Source organism: Idiotropiscis lumnitzeri, chromosome 4, assembly GCF_059441095.1.
Source record: "Idiotropiscis lumnitzeri isolate Australia: NSW breed Sydney's pygmy pipehorse chromosome 4, RoL_Ilum_1.0, whole genome shotgun sequence".
Classification (NCBI taxonomy): Eukaryota; Metazoa; Chordata; class Actinopteri; order Syngnathiformes; family Syngnathidae; genus Idiotropiscis; species Idiotropiscis lumnitzeri.
In genome coordinates, this window is record NC_142394.1 from 3775200 (window position 1) to 3789841 (window position 14642).

General features: G+C 40.6%; 1 protein-coding gene across 4 annotated transcripts in view; it reads left to right on the forward strand.

The window, feature by feature from the left end:
• Nucleotides 1-14642, forward strand: part of gria1a (glutamate receptor, ionotropic, AMPA 1a) — a 75274-nt gene that overhangs the window by 26480 nt on the left and 34152 nt on the right. For all 4 annotated transcript variants that reach the window (XM_088294940.1, XM_088294942.1, XM_088294943.1 and 1 more), the window contains exons 4-9: nucleotides 2853-3037; nucleotides 7648-7701; nucleotides 12324-12482; nucleotides 12898-13065; nucleotides 13849-13953; nucleotides 14041-14151. In XM_088294940.1, the coding sequence (XP_088151066.1) occupies nucleotides 2853-3037; nucleotides 7648-7701; nucleotides 12324-12482; nucleotides 12898-13065; nucleotides 13849-13953; nucleotides 14041-14151 (782 nt within the window). The remainder of the gene's footprint in view (nucleotides 1-2852; nucleotides 3038-7647; nucleotides 7702-12323; nucleotides 12483-12897; nucleotides 13066-13848; nucleotides 13954-14040; nucleotides 14152-14642) is intronic.

The window sequence follows — 14642 nt, forward strand, 5'->3', positions numbered from 1 at the left end:
TTTATTAGTTTTTGTGACTTTTTCATTTTTATGGCAGTCAACATTTGATTCAAATTTAAATCACGTCTGCTGTCCATGGTGCTGAAATTTCACAGGCTGATGGCAAAATGCTTCTCCGGCTTGATGCTCTGACTTTTCCCACAAGCCTTGATTAACTGCTTCCTATGTCACCTTTGCACATGTCAGTTTCAGTGTTGAATATGATAACTTAACTTAGTAAGTCAAAGTTCTCATTAGGTTTCTCTGTTTTGGTGTGCACGGTCTCCCCGCTGAAGTGCATCGCTTCTCGTCTATGCTTTCCACTTCCTGGCTGTCTTATTTATTTACACATATTGTGGTTATTTATGGAGGTTGAACGTCATCCATCCTTTTGTTAGTTAACGACTTGGCGCCAAATAGGCAGCATAGATTGCCTGGAGAGCAGTTGGTGTGCATTCAAAAAGGGCCAAGGCATCATTTTCCAGAGGTAGGGACTGCATTTATCATTTTTCTCTGACATTGAGTGGTGTTGTTGTTGTGGTTGCCATTTTTACATTTGCTAGAAATGTATCGAATGCCTGAACAGACATGACTAAATGTGTGCATTGTCTACCCCCCCCCCCCAAAAAAAAAAACACATTAATATATTTCAAAATGTCATATGTACTTTTTTATTTGAGGAACAGATGCAAGTCTCCTGCTATTGTGAAATAATTATATTTTCCCCCTGGAATGTTTGTGTCTCCCGGTTTGAATAGATGACTTTCAAGAGGATAGGAGCCAAAAGTAATGAGTCTGAGCATAGTGTGTTTTTCTAATCACCTTATCATTCGTGTTTGACCAAGAGTCCTTCTTCGAGTGGCCGCTCTCGCTCTAACTCCTCTGCGCTCCAGTGTCCAGGCAACAGTGGACTGTGGCAATGTCACTTGTAATTGTTACTTGCTAGATGTAAACTGGGTTGTGAGGTGTCTTTGGCTGTGATGCATGGGCTGAGTGTTTGTTGGTGTAGAAGTGGTCATTATTTAGGCCAGCACACTTGGAAGTGTCAGTGTGCTGAATGGACTCAACTACTCATTACACTTTATCACTGAACCTACAGGGGAAGTTCTGATAGATGGGATTGATTCCTTGCCCTTGGTCTGTCCTATAATGTTACGATGGGTGAGAAAAGGCAGAGGAACTTCTGTTTCAATATTCTACATATTGCAGCAAAAAAAAATAATTAACCACAGTATCTTTGTGCTGCTATATGAGAATACAGCAACACAATAAGTAAACTATAAAAATGCACTGCAACTCATTATGTGTTCATATGAACAGTTTGAAGCATATGTACTTTGTTTGATACGAAGTATTCACAGGCAAACATTGAAAAGAAAAAACATTAATTCACTGCCAATTTACAGAAATTCACTTCCAAAAAAATGTGTCTGAATTTCCATATTTTCAAATTACTGTCAATTACATTAAATTGTCCATAGGTGTGATAGTGAGCACGGATGGTGTTGCACTGCGACTGGCTGGCAACCAGTTCAGAAAGACAGCTGAGATGGGCTCCAGCACCCCTGCTATCCTCATGAGGATAAGCGGGTTAGATAATGGATATATATATAATCACACACAAACACGCACACACCCGCACACGCACACGCAGACACACACACACACCTATATATATATATATATATATATATATACACAAAGAGAGGGAGAAAACTTTTCGTGCAACTTCTCATGTGGAGACGTATTTTCAAAGACTGACTTAGAATCAATCAAAAACAAATTATTTAAAATATCACTCACCGTTGCATGGCTTGAGTGAGCCGACAATAAAAACACAGTAAAGTGTCATAGCAGTTGTTATTCTAAGATGAATTGAGCTTTCATTTGTGCAATTGAAAGCTTAATTCATCTTAGACAGTTGTTATCTGAGAATTATTGAACATAATAATCTGGCATTCAAGCTTCACATTGGTAACGTTACCTACAAGATGAATTATGAAGTAGGTGTGACGAAACCCTGAGAATGCATCTGGTCCTTGTGCGGAGCAATCACAAAGCATGAGGCTGTGACGAAAACTTTTCTCGGTTGACACTCGACTTGATTAAAAAATCCACGTCGTATTATTTAGAATGCCCTTTAGTCGCATATTTACATTTTCAAAAGCGACAACTATCACTCAACGCCATTATGCAATCAGTGTTTAGGTGGTCAAAACAAGTTGCATGCCGGTGACAACACTTTCACCCGTTGGCGGGATTGGTTAACACAAAAATTTGTAGGTATGAGCACTTCTCAAATTGGCTCCAGCCAGGTTATCGCGTTGTGGTGATCAAGTTTTAGCAGCAAATCATTCGCTTTCAGACAATGTCAGACTTATATGCTGCCTTCCACTGCGACTGCGTGAGCACGACGTCACTGATGCGTAAAGGCGGATTGATGCTGCGACTATTATTGGCGAATCGTCAAACTTATTTTTGCTTGTTTTCAACCTGTTTGCGCAATTATGTGACCCAGGATTTTTGAAAATGTCCAGAACAATCAGTATTACGTGTGTAACGAGTTCGCAATAAGTGATTTCCCAAACAAAATATGGACACACTCTAATCGTTGGCAACTCTGAGATTGGCATGAAGGATGAGTCTATTTCTCTCACATTTTAACAAATTCCATCGAAAGGTACAACTGTAGAAACCAGCATTCTGATATTGTATAGTGACAAATGTTGAACTGTATTCTGGTCCTTGCTTCATTTCTAGACACTGTATGCAATCAAAATTGATCACCCCATTCCGATTAATAACAGTGGTATCTTCTGGACTCTTCTTCCAAATTGGTCCCATTTTTCTTTTCTTTCTCCACCTGTGTCCAGGGCTCTCCGTGCTCCAGAAGGTTTTGGACACAGCAGCAGAGAGGAACTGGCTGGTGACCTCGGTCAATGTGGAGACCATGACGGAGGCATCGTTCTTGAAGGTGTTCCAAGATTTGGACAAAAGAAAGGAGGGGCAGATTATCATCGATTGTGAGACAGAGAGGCTCACTGGAATCCTTAAAAAGGTAAACAGTTTTTCTTTCCAATATAATTACAATCCATTGTTCTTTAATGATATTTAAACCACAAAGAAAAATAAAGTCCATCTGTTTGGTTGTGTTCCCCTTTGGGCACATGAGATTTATTTTGAGCAATTAGCTTTCTCAAAGGTGTTAGGAAGAAGTGGTTTTGTATACTCGGCTTTGCATGGTTTAACAAGATGAAGAGGAGCGCCCATGCAGAACGGAAAAGGATGTGCAGGTAGTGACAGCATTTGTTGGTCTGCTGTTATGTGCAGTCTCCAAGCATCAAGGACAAAAATGATAAACAACACAGGTTATGCATTTAGAGCCAGCATTCTTCCATAACAGGATGAACTTTCTTAGCAGTGTTGCGTTGCTCAAACAGAAATCATAATTGACAGCTCAATAGAAAGACTTTTCACAGCTCACTTGTCCCTTCATAATCAAAACTGTTTGTGTTGTCATCGCCAACACTTGGCAAGTCTTGTCCTCCCAAGTCTCTTGCTGGTATCAAAAGGAATAATTACAAATATAAATAAATGGATTTGTTTTAAATTTGGAACACCTCTTAAGAGTCCGGCGTACATCCAGTTGCTGTCTTGCAAAATTACAGATTCCCTTCAGTAGAGATGGATTGTCTTATATGGCTAATTATATTTATTAAATATGTTTTATTCTCCTCAGATTTTGCAAAAAAATTATTAAATTTTTTAGAATAAGGGGCTCTATTTTTTTGTGACCAGCATAAATCCTCGGTGGTGAGTGGCGTAACTGCGCAAAAGTAGGTTACATCAGATCTTGCTAACAGAGGAGCACAGGCTGGCGGATCAGCGAGAGGGAGGGCTCTGCCACATTGAGAGTGGTTCGAACCGACTTCAATCATGTCCATTCAAAGTGACTCTTTTCATTCTCTTTAAATGTGGCAAGTGTCAATGTGGCAGAACCACATCGCTACTACCACAGCCGTGGCAAACAGTGAGGTAATTTAAAGAACAATATAATAGAATGACTTTGACTGTTTGATGTTCGCTATTCACATATTAAGGAATGATGGAGTACATGGCATTAGAGCAGCTGTGGACCCAGTGTTATACATGGTCTGAGCAGCCATAACATCGGCTTTGTGCCACGATATGGTCACTCTGCCAGACACATCTCGAAGACACTCCTTCTGTTGCACGGCCCGCCCAGCTGTGGCTGAGATCGTTCTGCCAAATTGCTCTATGAAAATCTGGATATGCCAGCATTTCCTCCACAGTGCAGGTGTCTTGTCGATGAAAATAGAGCCCAATATGTTGAATTCAATTTCCTTTTTTCTGGCAACATAAATGAGACACACGTGGATGAGCTGCAAACTATCATCGCAGACCTTCAGTGAGAGGAAGGGGTTCACCCTGGTCTGATCATCAGTACATTTCAGGGCACATACAGTAAACAGTAAATCCCACTCCATTTGGAGGGTTGCTCTCCTGAACACCCCCGTGATAACTGAAATCTGCTATATAGAACTACACAATAGCCGTGTTATTATAGCATTTACGTCACTCCCCCCACCAAAAAAAAACAAAAAATTTAATGTCTTCAAAGAACCTTTTTAAACAATATAAACATGTATAATATATTGACAAAGCAAGCTCAATGACGAACAAAAAAATTCTACAATTCTATGCAACACTGTGTATTGGAAATGCAGTGCACGACCCAAGTCAGGATCCCACTGCGCTAACATTACACTACCTACATCATGGGAAACGCGGACGTGATCAGCAAGCCAAGCCGCACGTTGAATGACAGAACACAACTGACAAAGCAATAATGGCACTCTTATTGGCTGAATCAGTAAAGTTTTTAGTATTTTATCGTGGCACGTGTGATTTAAAGAAAAACCTATGGTGATAAATGCCGGCAAATGGCAAAACTACAAAATTATTAACACAAAAAAAACACACTACAATATAAATAAATAAATATATAATATATATAAATATATAACACCCCCCCTCCCCTACACGCACACACACGCACGCACGCACACACACACACCCACACATGCAAAAAAAGCCACCCATCAGTGACTGACGGACACTCCTAGTGTCGATTACAATAACGGGCGTACACCCACTTCTGTCATTCGTCAGTTTGTCATTTTAAAGAGTGTCCGGTCAATAGACAATCATCAATCATCAGCATAACGAACGCCTGTCAGTGCCAGACTGACGGACCAATCTGTCAGTCTGATGGAACGTCCACGTCTGCATATTCGGTTCATGAATGTTTCTGAAGTGGGAGGAAGTCCAAATAACAGAGAGAATCCATGCAAGCAAGGGGAGAACTACGCTGCCCTATTATAAAATGTAATCAAAAATATATAATGATACTAACTGGGGCTGGGTGATAATTCAACGTCAGTATATATTGCAATAGACCCATGAACAGTATATTTAGAAATTGCAGTTGTGCTTTGTACAATGTTTCATGTGATGCAGAAACACATTTGTACTGTTTGGACAATTTGAACAGTAAACGTATTTTTTGAACAGTAACCCATGAATCATGATGTACATTCACATCCACTCCCACACATATAGTAGATACTATTTTAGTTGGACGTGAATGTTATTGATGTCCTGGTCAACAGTTAAGGTTATTGCATCAGTTCTCACTGCTTTACAGCAGCCGTGACTATGAGAAGTTTTCCACTCAGACAGCCGCCATCAATCAGCCACATCTGCTCCCCGCCTCCATGGTGCCCCCGATTGTGCACCCTCAGAGTATCTGACACCTGTATGCAGCGGTGCGCACACATACACACTAATACACACCCGTCTGCCTCTCTCGCCCTTTAAACTCCCGTGTCCATCTCATTCATCTCTTACAGTACACAGATTCTCTCCCGATAATGTCACTGGCAGTATCCTAAGGGTGACTTTTCAAGAAAAGCTAAATGTTAACATAGTCTCCTTGGAGAACATACGTGGTGACAGAAGTATTACTCGAAAAATATTACAATGCTGATTTTCATGCAGGGATGTGAGAAGTGACCCTTTCTCTTGGGGGGGGGCAAAGTCTGAATGGCAAAAATTTGCATGTGTAATTTAGAGACACGCATAACACAAACATTTGCATTTGGTAGCCCACTGTCGCATTTTGTGTCTGTGAGCTATTGTGTGTGTGCGTGAGTGTCTTCCGCTTGCTTTTCCTTGCCACAGGCTTGACCGCAGGGCCCGCCATGTGCTGGGGTCACCATTAATAGCAAATGCCACCTTCTGCTGTGACCTGCAGCAGTATTACGCGCACGCATGCTCACACACATGCGTACACACACAAAACATAAAACAAATGCTCACCTCCTCTGGGGAAAATTCTGAGAGAGCAAGAGGAGCAACAATGTGTGATGTTCTGCACACTGTCTGCACATAGACACATGAATGAGCTGCTTATGCACTGCGAGAAATATTAATTGGATGGTGCATGATATCAGACTCGTGCTGGCCGCTTGCGCTTAATTTATGCTTTATCTGAATACTTTGCTGACACAATTGACACCCAGTTGTTGAACAGTAAAACGCTGTTTTTATTTAGGCAAGAGAGTTGCCTTGAGCGCTGCAATGAAGAGCGAGAGAGAGAGGGCGGCCTATTTAAATGTCAGTCAAAGTGGGGCCAAAAATACATGTATGAATAAATTGATGCTGGCACTATACTCCACACCTCTTGACGTGTTACTCCATCTGGCCTGACCCTTGGGGGTGGGCTGACCGGTCAGCAGTAAAGGCAAGAGAGTAATTATACTGTGTTGCCATGGCAATGTGGAATCAATGCTGTCCTTTTTTTTGTTTTGTATTGTTTTAGTTTTTAATAGATCATGACGATGTTTCACAGATTTTTCTCTAAATCTTTTACTCACCTGATATCAAATGAGAGTTTTCAGTGAGACAATAGTAAATGAAATAGGAAGGTTGTTTTGTTTTCGTAACATCGTACAAAATAATTGCACACATTTCAATGTTTCATGGTTGAGAAAAAAATAATTGTAGATTGTTTTTTTTCTGCACAGAACCTTGATTTGGAGTGGACCAATTTTTACGTTGCTGTTTCATTTCACACTTGATGGGAGGAAATCCTGTCCTGAAACCAAACTACATTAATATATCCATCGGTTTTCCCCTTTTGTTATTTAAAAAAATAAATAAATAAAAAGACAGAACACTATAATAGTTTTTAGTTTTAAAAGTACATAGAGTGCCCATCATCATGCAATGTAATGCAGGTTACAGTATATAAGAGGACTGTGTCAAGTCAAATTACCTGTTAGCATAGTGAGATCATGTTAATTATCCCTGCTTGTAATCCTCCCTAGGTCATTCTTGAGAATTGAAAACAAATCTGTAAATACAGGTTATCCAAAGTCGAAGGTTGACCTATTTTCTCATTTTGTGCCATTGCTCTCATTTGTATGGACCTACTTTCTTGAGTGTCAAGGACACTTGTCTCGGTATAGTATACTACTTTGACTGTGTCTCACTCTCTTACGTCTACACTCTTTTTCTCTCACACACAGGACATTCTTGTGTCTAGGTTATTTAATCCTTTATTTTTCTCTTTCTATTCTCCAGATTGTTGAGCAAGGCAAGAATGCAAAGAGTTACCACTACATATTGGCAAACCTGGTAAGCATTTGTCTTCTTCTGCTTTCCGCAATGAATGTTCTGGAGTAGGAATGTCAAACGTACAGGTCGTGGGCTACAGCTTGCTTGTCGTGCACTGACAACCACTTACCACTTAAATGACTTTCTGAATAAGTGTGATCACCTATGGAACAAAAAAACAATTTGAATCAGGAAATTTGTGGTGATTCATGTGATTTAATAGATAAGCGCATCTAACTGAACGGAGGCAAATGGTTACACTTAATAATATATCTAAATATGCATAGAATGGTCTTTAATTACATTTGCAATAACCTACTGACATGTTCAGTCATGTAAAATGCCAACAAGAAACTCATTCCATCATACCCTCTTGAATCTTGAACTGAACCGTACCATATCAAATCGTAGTCCATATACCGTATTTTCCGGATTATAAGCCTCTAATTTTTTCCTAGATTTTGAACCATGCGACTAATACAAAGGTGCGGCTTTTCTGTGAGTTTTTCTTTCACCGATTGGGGCGCTCTATAGTTCAGAAAATATGCTAAATAAATCTCTTTTTTTTTCCTCTTGGGTCTGTTCTGTTTTAATTAGCAAAGTTGTTGCCGTGTTAAAAGACACTGTTTTAACAATTTGCTCATGTACCTTTATGTGCATTCACAGTACAAAATCGTTCTGTACATGCAGTGAACAACAATATATATATATATATATATATATATATATATATATATATATATAATGCCTTCTAGAGCCTAACAGTGTTGTTTTATAAATTATACATAATGTATATAGATCCACTTTGATCTATAAATTGCATGCGTAAATAAAAAATACAAAAAATGCAATCGTTTTTCGTAAAATTTTTAGCATTTTCAAATTTCACATTGCTCATATGATTTACAACATTTTTAACCAAGATGCGTACTAATGAGTAAATGTGAAGAATTTCCACACGTATATGTAATTCTTTGCACCAAAAACCATGAAGAAAACCTTATTAAATTTCTGCTGTGGGCCATTTCAGAGCAATTCAAAGTCAACTTTCCACCAAGGGGTACAGTCAAGTTCACCAGTCTGAAATATTAAACCTTAATTTACAAGATCATTTAATATTGACAAACCATCAGACTGCAGCGCGTCTCCAAATGTAAATATTTCTGATGCCGTTCACAGCATTTAACACTAGACATAAACCTTAAACAAACTAAACTTCTAAGCGGAAACGGAACTCGCCCTTTAAATGTGTTTCAGATTGTCACTATTATGAGTCAAAGAGACATTCCAAATGCTTTACCACGTGTAAATGACATGGCAAGACACTTTGAGCAGATCCACATTGACAAAGGTCAGAAAGTCATTGCAGCGTAAGATTGTGTCATGGGGTCGCTTGTAGCGAGGTGAAGGAGGAGGACCCAAAATGCAGGGAAGCCAGGCAAGGGTAACTTAAAAGGAATTTAATGAGTGAACTTAAGAGGGCAAACAAGGTGCTGGGAGAAACAAACAAACGTGACAAAGTGCAAAATAACGAAAGAGGAACTAAACGCGACTGGGCTGAACAAAACTGACGAGGAAACAGGGACAGTGACAATTCTCTATGAGCGAGAACGAGAACGAGAACGAGAACGAGAACGAGAACGAGAACGAGAACGAGAACGAGAACGAGAACGAGAACGAGAACGAGAACGAGAACGAGAACGAGATCAGGGAGCGACCGTGACATTCAAGGAAAGGGAGCAATGCTCCGACAACAAGCAGTCGGCCCTGAGCACTTAAGTAGTCCCGTAATCAAGGGTCCATGAGAAACAGATGCGTGGCTGACGAGAGACCGGTGTGTGGCTGGTGGGCGCGTCTCTCCAGCCATGACGACACGAGACGGGAACGGGCGCTGGAAGAAACGCCCCCACTCAGCTGGGAAAACAAACAAAGACGTGACATGACCGAAACGGGTCATGACAGATTGTCCATTAGCTCAATTTGACTAGTGCCATTTTCTGCAAAATCCTACAGACCACCCTACAGCATTCTTCACATTCACTCAGTAATGCAGAAGAGAACAATTGACTTTGTAGTAATAACAGCATTAATATGCTGCAGCTTGAACACTTTCTCACCGCTGTGGTTTTTAGAGTGACTCAATCTTGCTTGTCTGCCCAGAATGCATGAGTTCATTTTAGAGGATAACAGATGATATCAGCATGTGAGGGGATAACTGTCTTTTTCAAATACACGCCCTTTAAAATGTTCACTTTACTTTTGTTTTCATAGCCTCACATTGACAAGAATGAACTTTATCACAGTAAGATTTTATTTTAAATTTGACCAACGAGGTTGGCTGAGCCCCAGGAAAACCGTATTTTTTTATGTCCAGTCTGATGTGCTTTTTGAAATTTATGACACAAATGTGACATGAACACAAATCGAGTCAGATTCGCTCTAAAATTTAACAAGTGAAATCAATTGTTAGCTATTGAGCAAGATGCAGCAGCAAAGATCGATGCACTGGCTTGATTTCTTTCTCTGCAGAGTGACATTTGCGCAGCCGGAAAACCTCATACTCATAGCTGCCCCGCATTATCCCATGAATGTCGCACTCATCAGAATGCTTGACTTTAGCCTGACACACACTTCGGAAATCACGCCAAAACATCATTTGCGCATTCAAGAAAAGTATACGTACACTCACTAATGACACACTCAAATCACTGCTCACTCTGTTTCCAAAATATTCACTGTGAAAGTGCAGGAAGAAGGACACCTGGCAGCATGCTCATACTTTAGGGAGCAGGTGGTGACATTTGCTTCTACTGAAGCATGAACTGGCTTTCATGTTGCTGTTGTTGCCATGCCAACCTCCGCTAGATCCAAAAGTTTATGAAAACAGTCGCGCATAAAGCGACTCAGTCAGCAACGTCTACTGGTTTTAAGATGAAGATCAATCGTTATTTACTGTCTGGACTGTGAAGTCGTTCCATTCGACGTGTGGCCATCTGACAGAGAGAGCCAAAGAAAGCTTTACGTGAAATTCAAACAGATAGATCAGACCATAGAAGGAAGATGGAAAGATTTTCTGTCAGACAATGCAGAGAAGCACCTTCTCTTCTCATCAGTCAAAACTCTTCTCTCTTAGACTTCCCACTCAATCACAACTGTCTGCCTCTTCCTGACAGGCACACTGCCTTGCCTTTGTCCCTTTTACTAAAATAACCTTTTTCACACAAAAGGAAAGAAGTAGTTGCACGTATCATTACAGCCAAGCTCATTACATTCTGACTGAAGACACTCCTTGCTTTTTGTGCACACTGGCCTGTAAGGTTCGGATCTTTTTTTTAAAAGTTGCCTACCCTATCAACTCCACTTGAGGACTTAGTTTTCCATTTTCCTTTCTCACTATTTTTGTCCCGGAGGAGAGACAGTGAGTCTCTTACATGTGCTTGCATTCGGAGTGCAAAAGCGGTGTATGTCATTTTCAGGATGCTATTAATAATTAATGATCACAATGACGCAATGAAGTTTTGCAATATTCATCTCTAGCTTCGAGTATACTGTTTTAGTTTGATCAGAAAGACAACTAGCCTATGTGCACTGATTTTTTTCTTTCTCAACATTTTTGTTAACCTTTTTCAAGTTAATTTTTGTGTTTTTTGAATGATCATTTACACCAAATGTACACACATGCCTAACAAGCTTGATGTATTGCCTGTGTTTACAACCTACAAGCTGTTTAGCAAACCATGATGATTAAATCAGAAATCAGAATCAGAAATCCCTTTATTGTGGAAGACACAAGATATTTCTTTGTTCAATAGTGCATAATTGTTGACAGCTGAGACCCGCAACAAACGTAAAATTCACATTCTGGTCATGACCCCGTGAATTGATTGTTTGGTTATCTTTAGAGGGCAGAAAGACTTAATACTTTTTCTGACTTTACATGGCTATGCAGTCACAGAAAAAATATGAGACCACTTAGTTTCTTCTTGTTTGTTTCTTCTTCCCTTCACTAACACATTTAAGTTGGTATCACTTTAGATGTATTACATGAAGAATACAACACAATGCAATACACAACTATATATATATATATATAAAGAGAGAGAGAGATAGATATAGATATAGATAGAGAGATAGATATGTACTTTTTTATATTATATATATTTTTTACACTAATTAATCCAACATTTTTTGTAATTTGATGCATTTTTCTATTACAATTTTATATAAAGCTTGTATAAACATTTACTTGAGTAAAATCTTGGTTGAAAATATTCTGTACTACTGAAACAGTATACAAAGATATAACTGATTTATTGACTACTAAAGTTTGACATAGTGATTCAAGAGAATTATGTCCAATGCCCATCTATAGTGTATTCCTTGACCAAATATTTGGCACATCCACAGACTGCATGCAAACCGCAAACAAATTACTCAACCTACATGCCGTACTGTACCTCCACGGGACATGCATAATTAATCCCACCGCTGACAGAGTTGAATTATTAGTTGTTGGTGTCAGAACTGTTAGTGCAGGTCTTGCATCTTTCTATTGTGCAGGCGCATCTCATGTTGCGGCCAGTGAGCTTACTGTCTCTTGCCTGTGGCGCTCACTCTCTCTGCCTGTCCACTTCCCCTCACAGGGTTTCCTGGACATTGACCTGACAGACCTGCGGAAGGGTGGAGCCAACATTACCGGCTTCCAGCTGGTCAACAACTCCGAGCCCAGTGTTAGTAGAGTCGTCCATCAATGGATGGAATTTGACAACAAGGATTCCAAAATGCTCAAGAGTGGCCTCAAAGTAACTATGATGTTTACCTTTCACCATTAATTATTGGAGTGATTGTGCTGATGTAACATATTGCACCAATGACGATGAGTCTCCTCAGGATTATGTATGATTATATCAGGAGAGTTGTTAGCTTCCCTACTGTTGGTGATTGTCAACGAGAGATCATGAACCTGTGAAACTGTGCAACAGTAAACTTTTGCATGATTCGATCCCATCTCGTTTATTGAAATGCAATAAAATTACCTGATAATGGATTTAACCAGCAAAAATAATGGATTGGTGTGAAGCAATTTACTGTAGCCGTGGATGTGATAGTAATCATCGAGTTAGGTGCATAATTCAACAAAGATATTTGATATTCTGAACACTGTTCACTCTCACATCACAGTCTTTAAAATTGTCTGCCTTTCTGCTGTGTTTCAAGTATACTGGAGCTTTGACATACGATGGCGTGAAAGTCATGTCAACAGCGTTCCAGAATTTAAGGAGACAAAGGATTGACATCTCGCGCAGGGGCAACGCTGGGGAATGCCTTGCCAACCCACCAGCTCCATGGGGTCAAGGCATAGACATCCAAAGAGCCTTGCAGCAGGTCTGTGCACACGCAGAAAAGCCTTGCATTGAAACACACCAACCTCGAGAGTCATACAGCCATTCCTGAGTGGCACATGGGCTAACAGCTCCTGAGTTGAGCCTGGCTGAGCAAATTAGGGCTGGTTCTGTCATCTAAAGTTCACATGAAGTCGCAGGAAAGTCCCCAGTATCAAAAGTGACATGAAGGCTGGTAAACAATGTCTGCGGGCAATAACACTCAGCTGTGATCATCATGGAATATGACATCAGCAATTGACTTAGAAATGTAATATTTGGCAATGAAAAAGAAAACAGTGGACTTGCTGTGAGACTTCTTATTCAAACAGCCACACACAAGCATGCACTCATATCATGAGACAGAAACAATTTCGGAAATAAGCAACGCTTCTAAAAATGCCATTTGTGATGAATTTATTAATTTTCTCAGGAATTCATAATAGACTTGACGCCATGTAGAACATATAATGCAATCGCATGCATGTACGCGGCAGCCCGAGGCTCTCCGTCTGCAGAGCGGCTGTGCAGAGGGCCGCTCAGTGTCAATCTAGCCATCTGCCTTCGGATAGTCTGTGGAATGAAGCTGTGTTCGCTCAATTAACTCCATCATGCCGCCAAGGCAAATACTGCATTGTACACGGCCACGCGCCCGTCTGTCATTCACCTCCGGAGGGAGGCAGACGTCGCGGAATCGGACATAGGCCACACAGACACTTGCAAACAAAGAGCTTTTTATATATTTTGTCCTTCTTCCTTCATGCCAACTGCTGACTCTCAAACGCAGGTCCGTATAGATGGCCTGACTGGTCACATTCAGTTCAATGAAAAAGGCCGCAGAACTAACTACACGGTTAGCGTGATGGAACTGGCTCCATCAGGACCCAAAAAGGTGAGCATTATGCGTTTGGCTTAAGTATGCTTCTTTATTTTGGATCCACAACTACTTCTGTAAAGTAATTCACCATTCTTTCCATAGGTTGGCTACTGGAATGAAGACGAGAAGTATGTGACGACTGCAAGCTTCATGAGGGGCAGCAATGAGACATATGGCCTTCAGAACCGAACTTATATTGTCACAACTATCCTGGTGAGTCTGTGTCAAATGGAACCAGAGCAAGCATTCCTCTTAGACCACCGGCAGTCAAAAGTGGTATTTCCCCATGGAGCTGCACAGACAGATATGTTCCAACTTTGTGACTCTGTCACAGAGCAAAATCTCTGAGGAAGGCTTCCAGCAACTTGTTGAATCAGTACTGCAAAGATTTCAGTTATAAAATCTCATACCAGAGTTCAGTCTCTAGAACAGGGGAGGGCAAACTTTTTGAATGGTGGGCCACAATGGGTTCCAGGAGCAGATGGATGGAGAGTGTTTTGGTAACCGCACCTCATCGGAGAAAAAAAAATACATTTCATTTAAATAAAAATGAACAAAAGCCGGCAGCACGGTGGACGACTGGTTACCACGATGGCCTCACAGTGAGAGACAGCATCAGGCGTGGGTTCAATCCCGGCTCCGGCCATCCTGTGTGGAGTTTGCATGTTCTCCCCGTGCCTGCGTGGGTTTCCTCCGGGTACTTC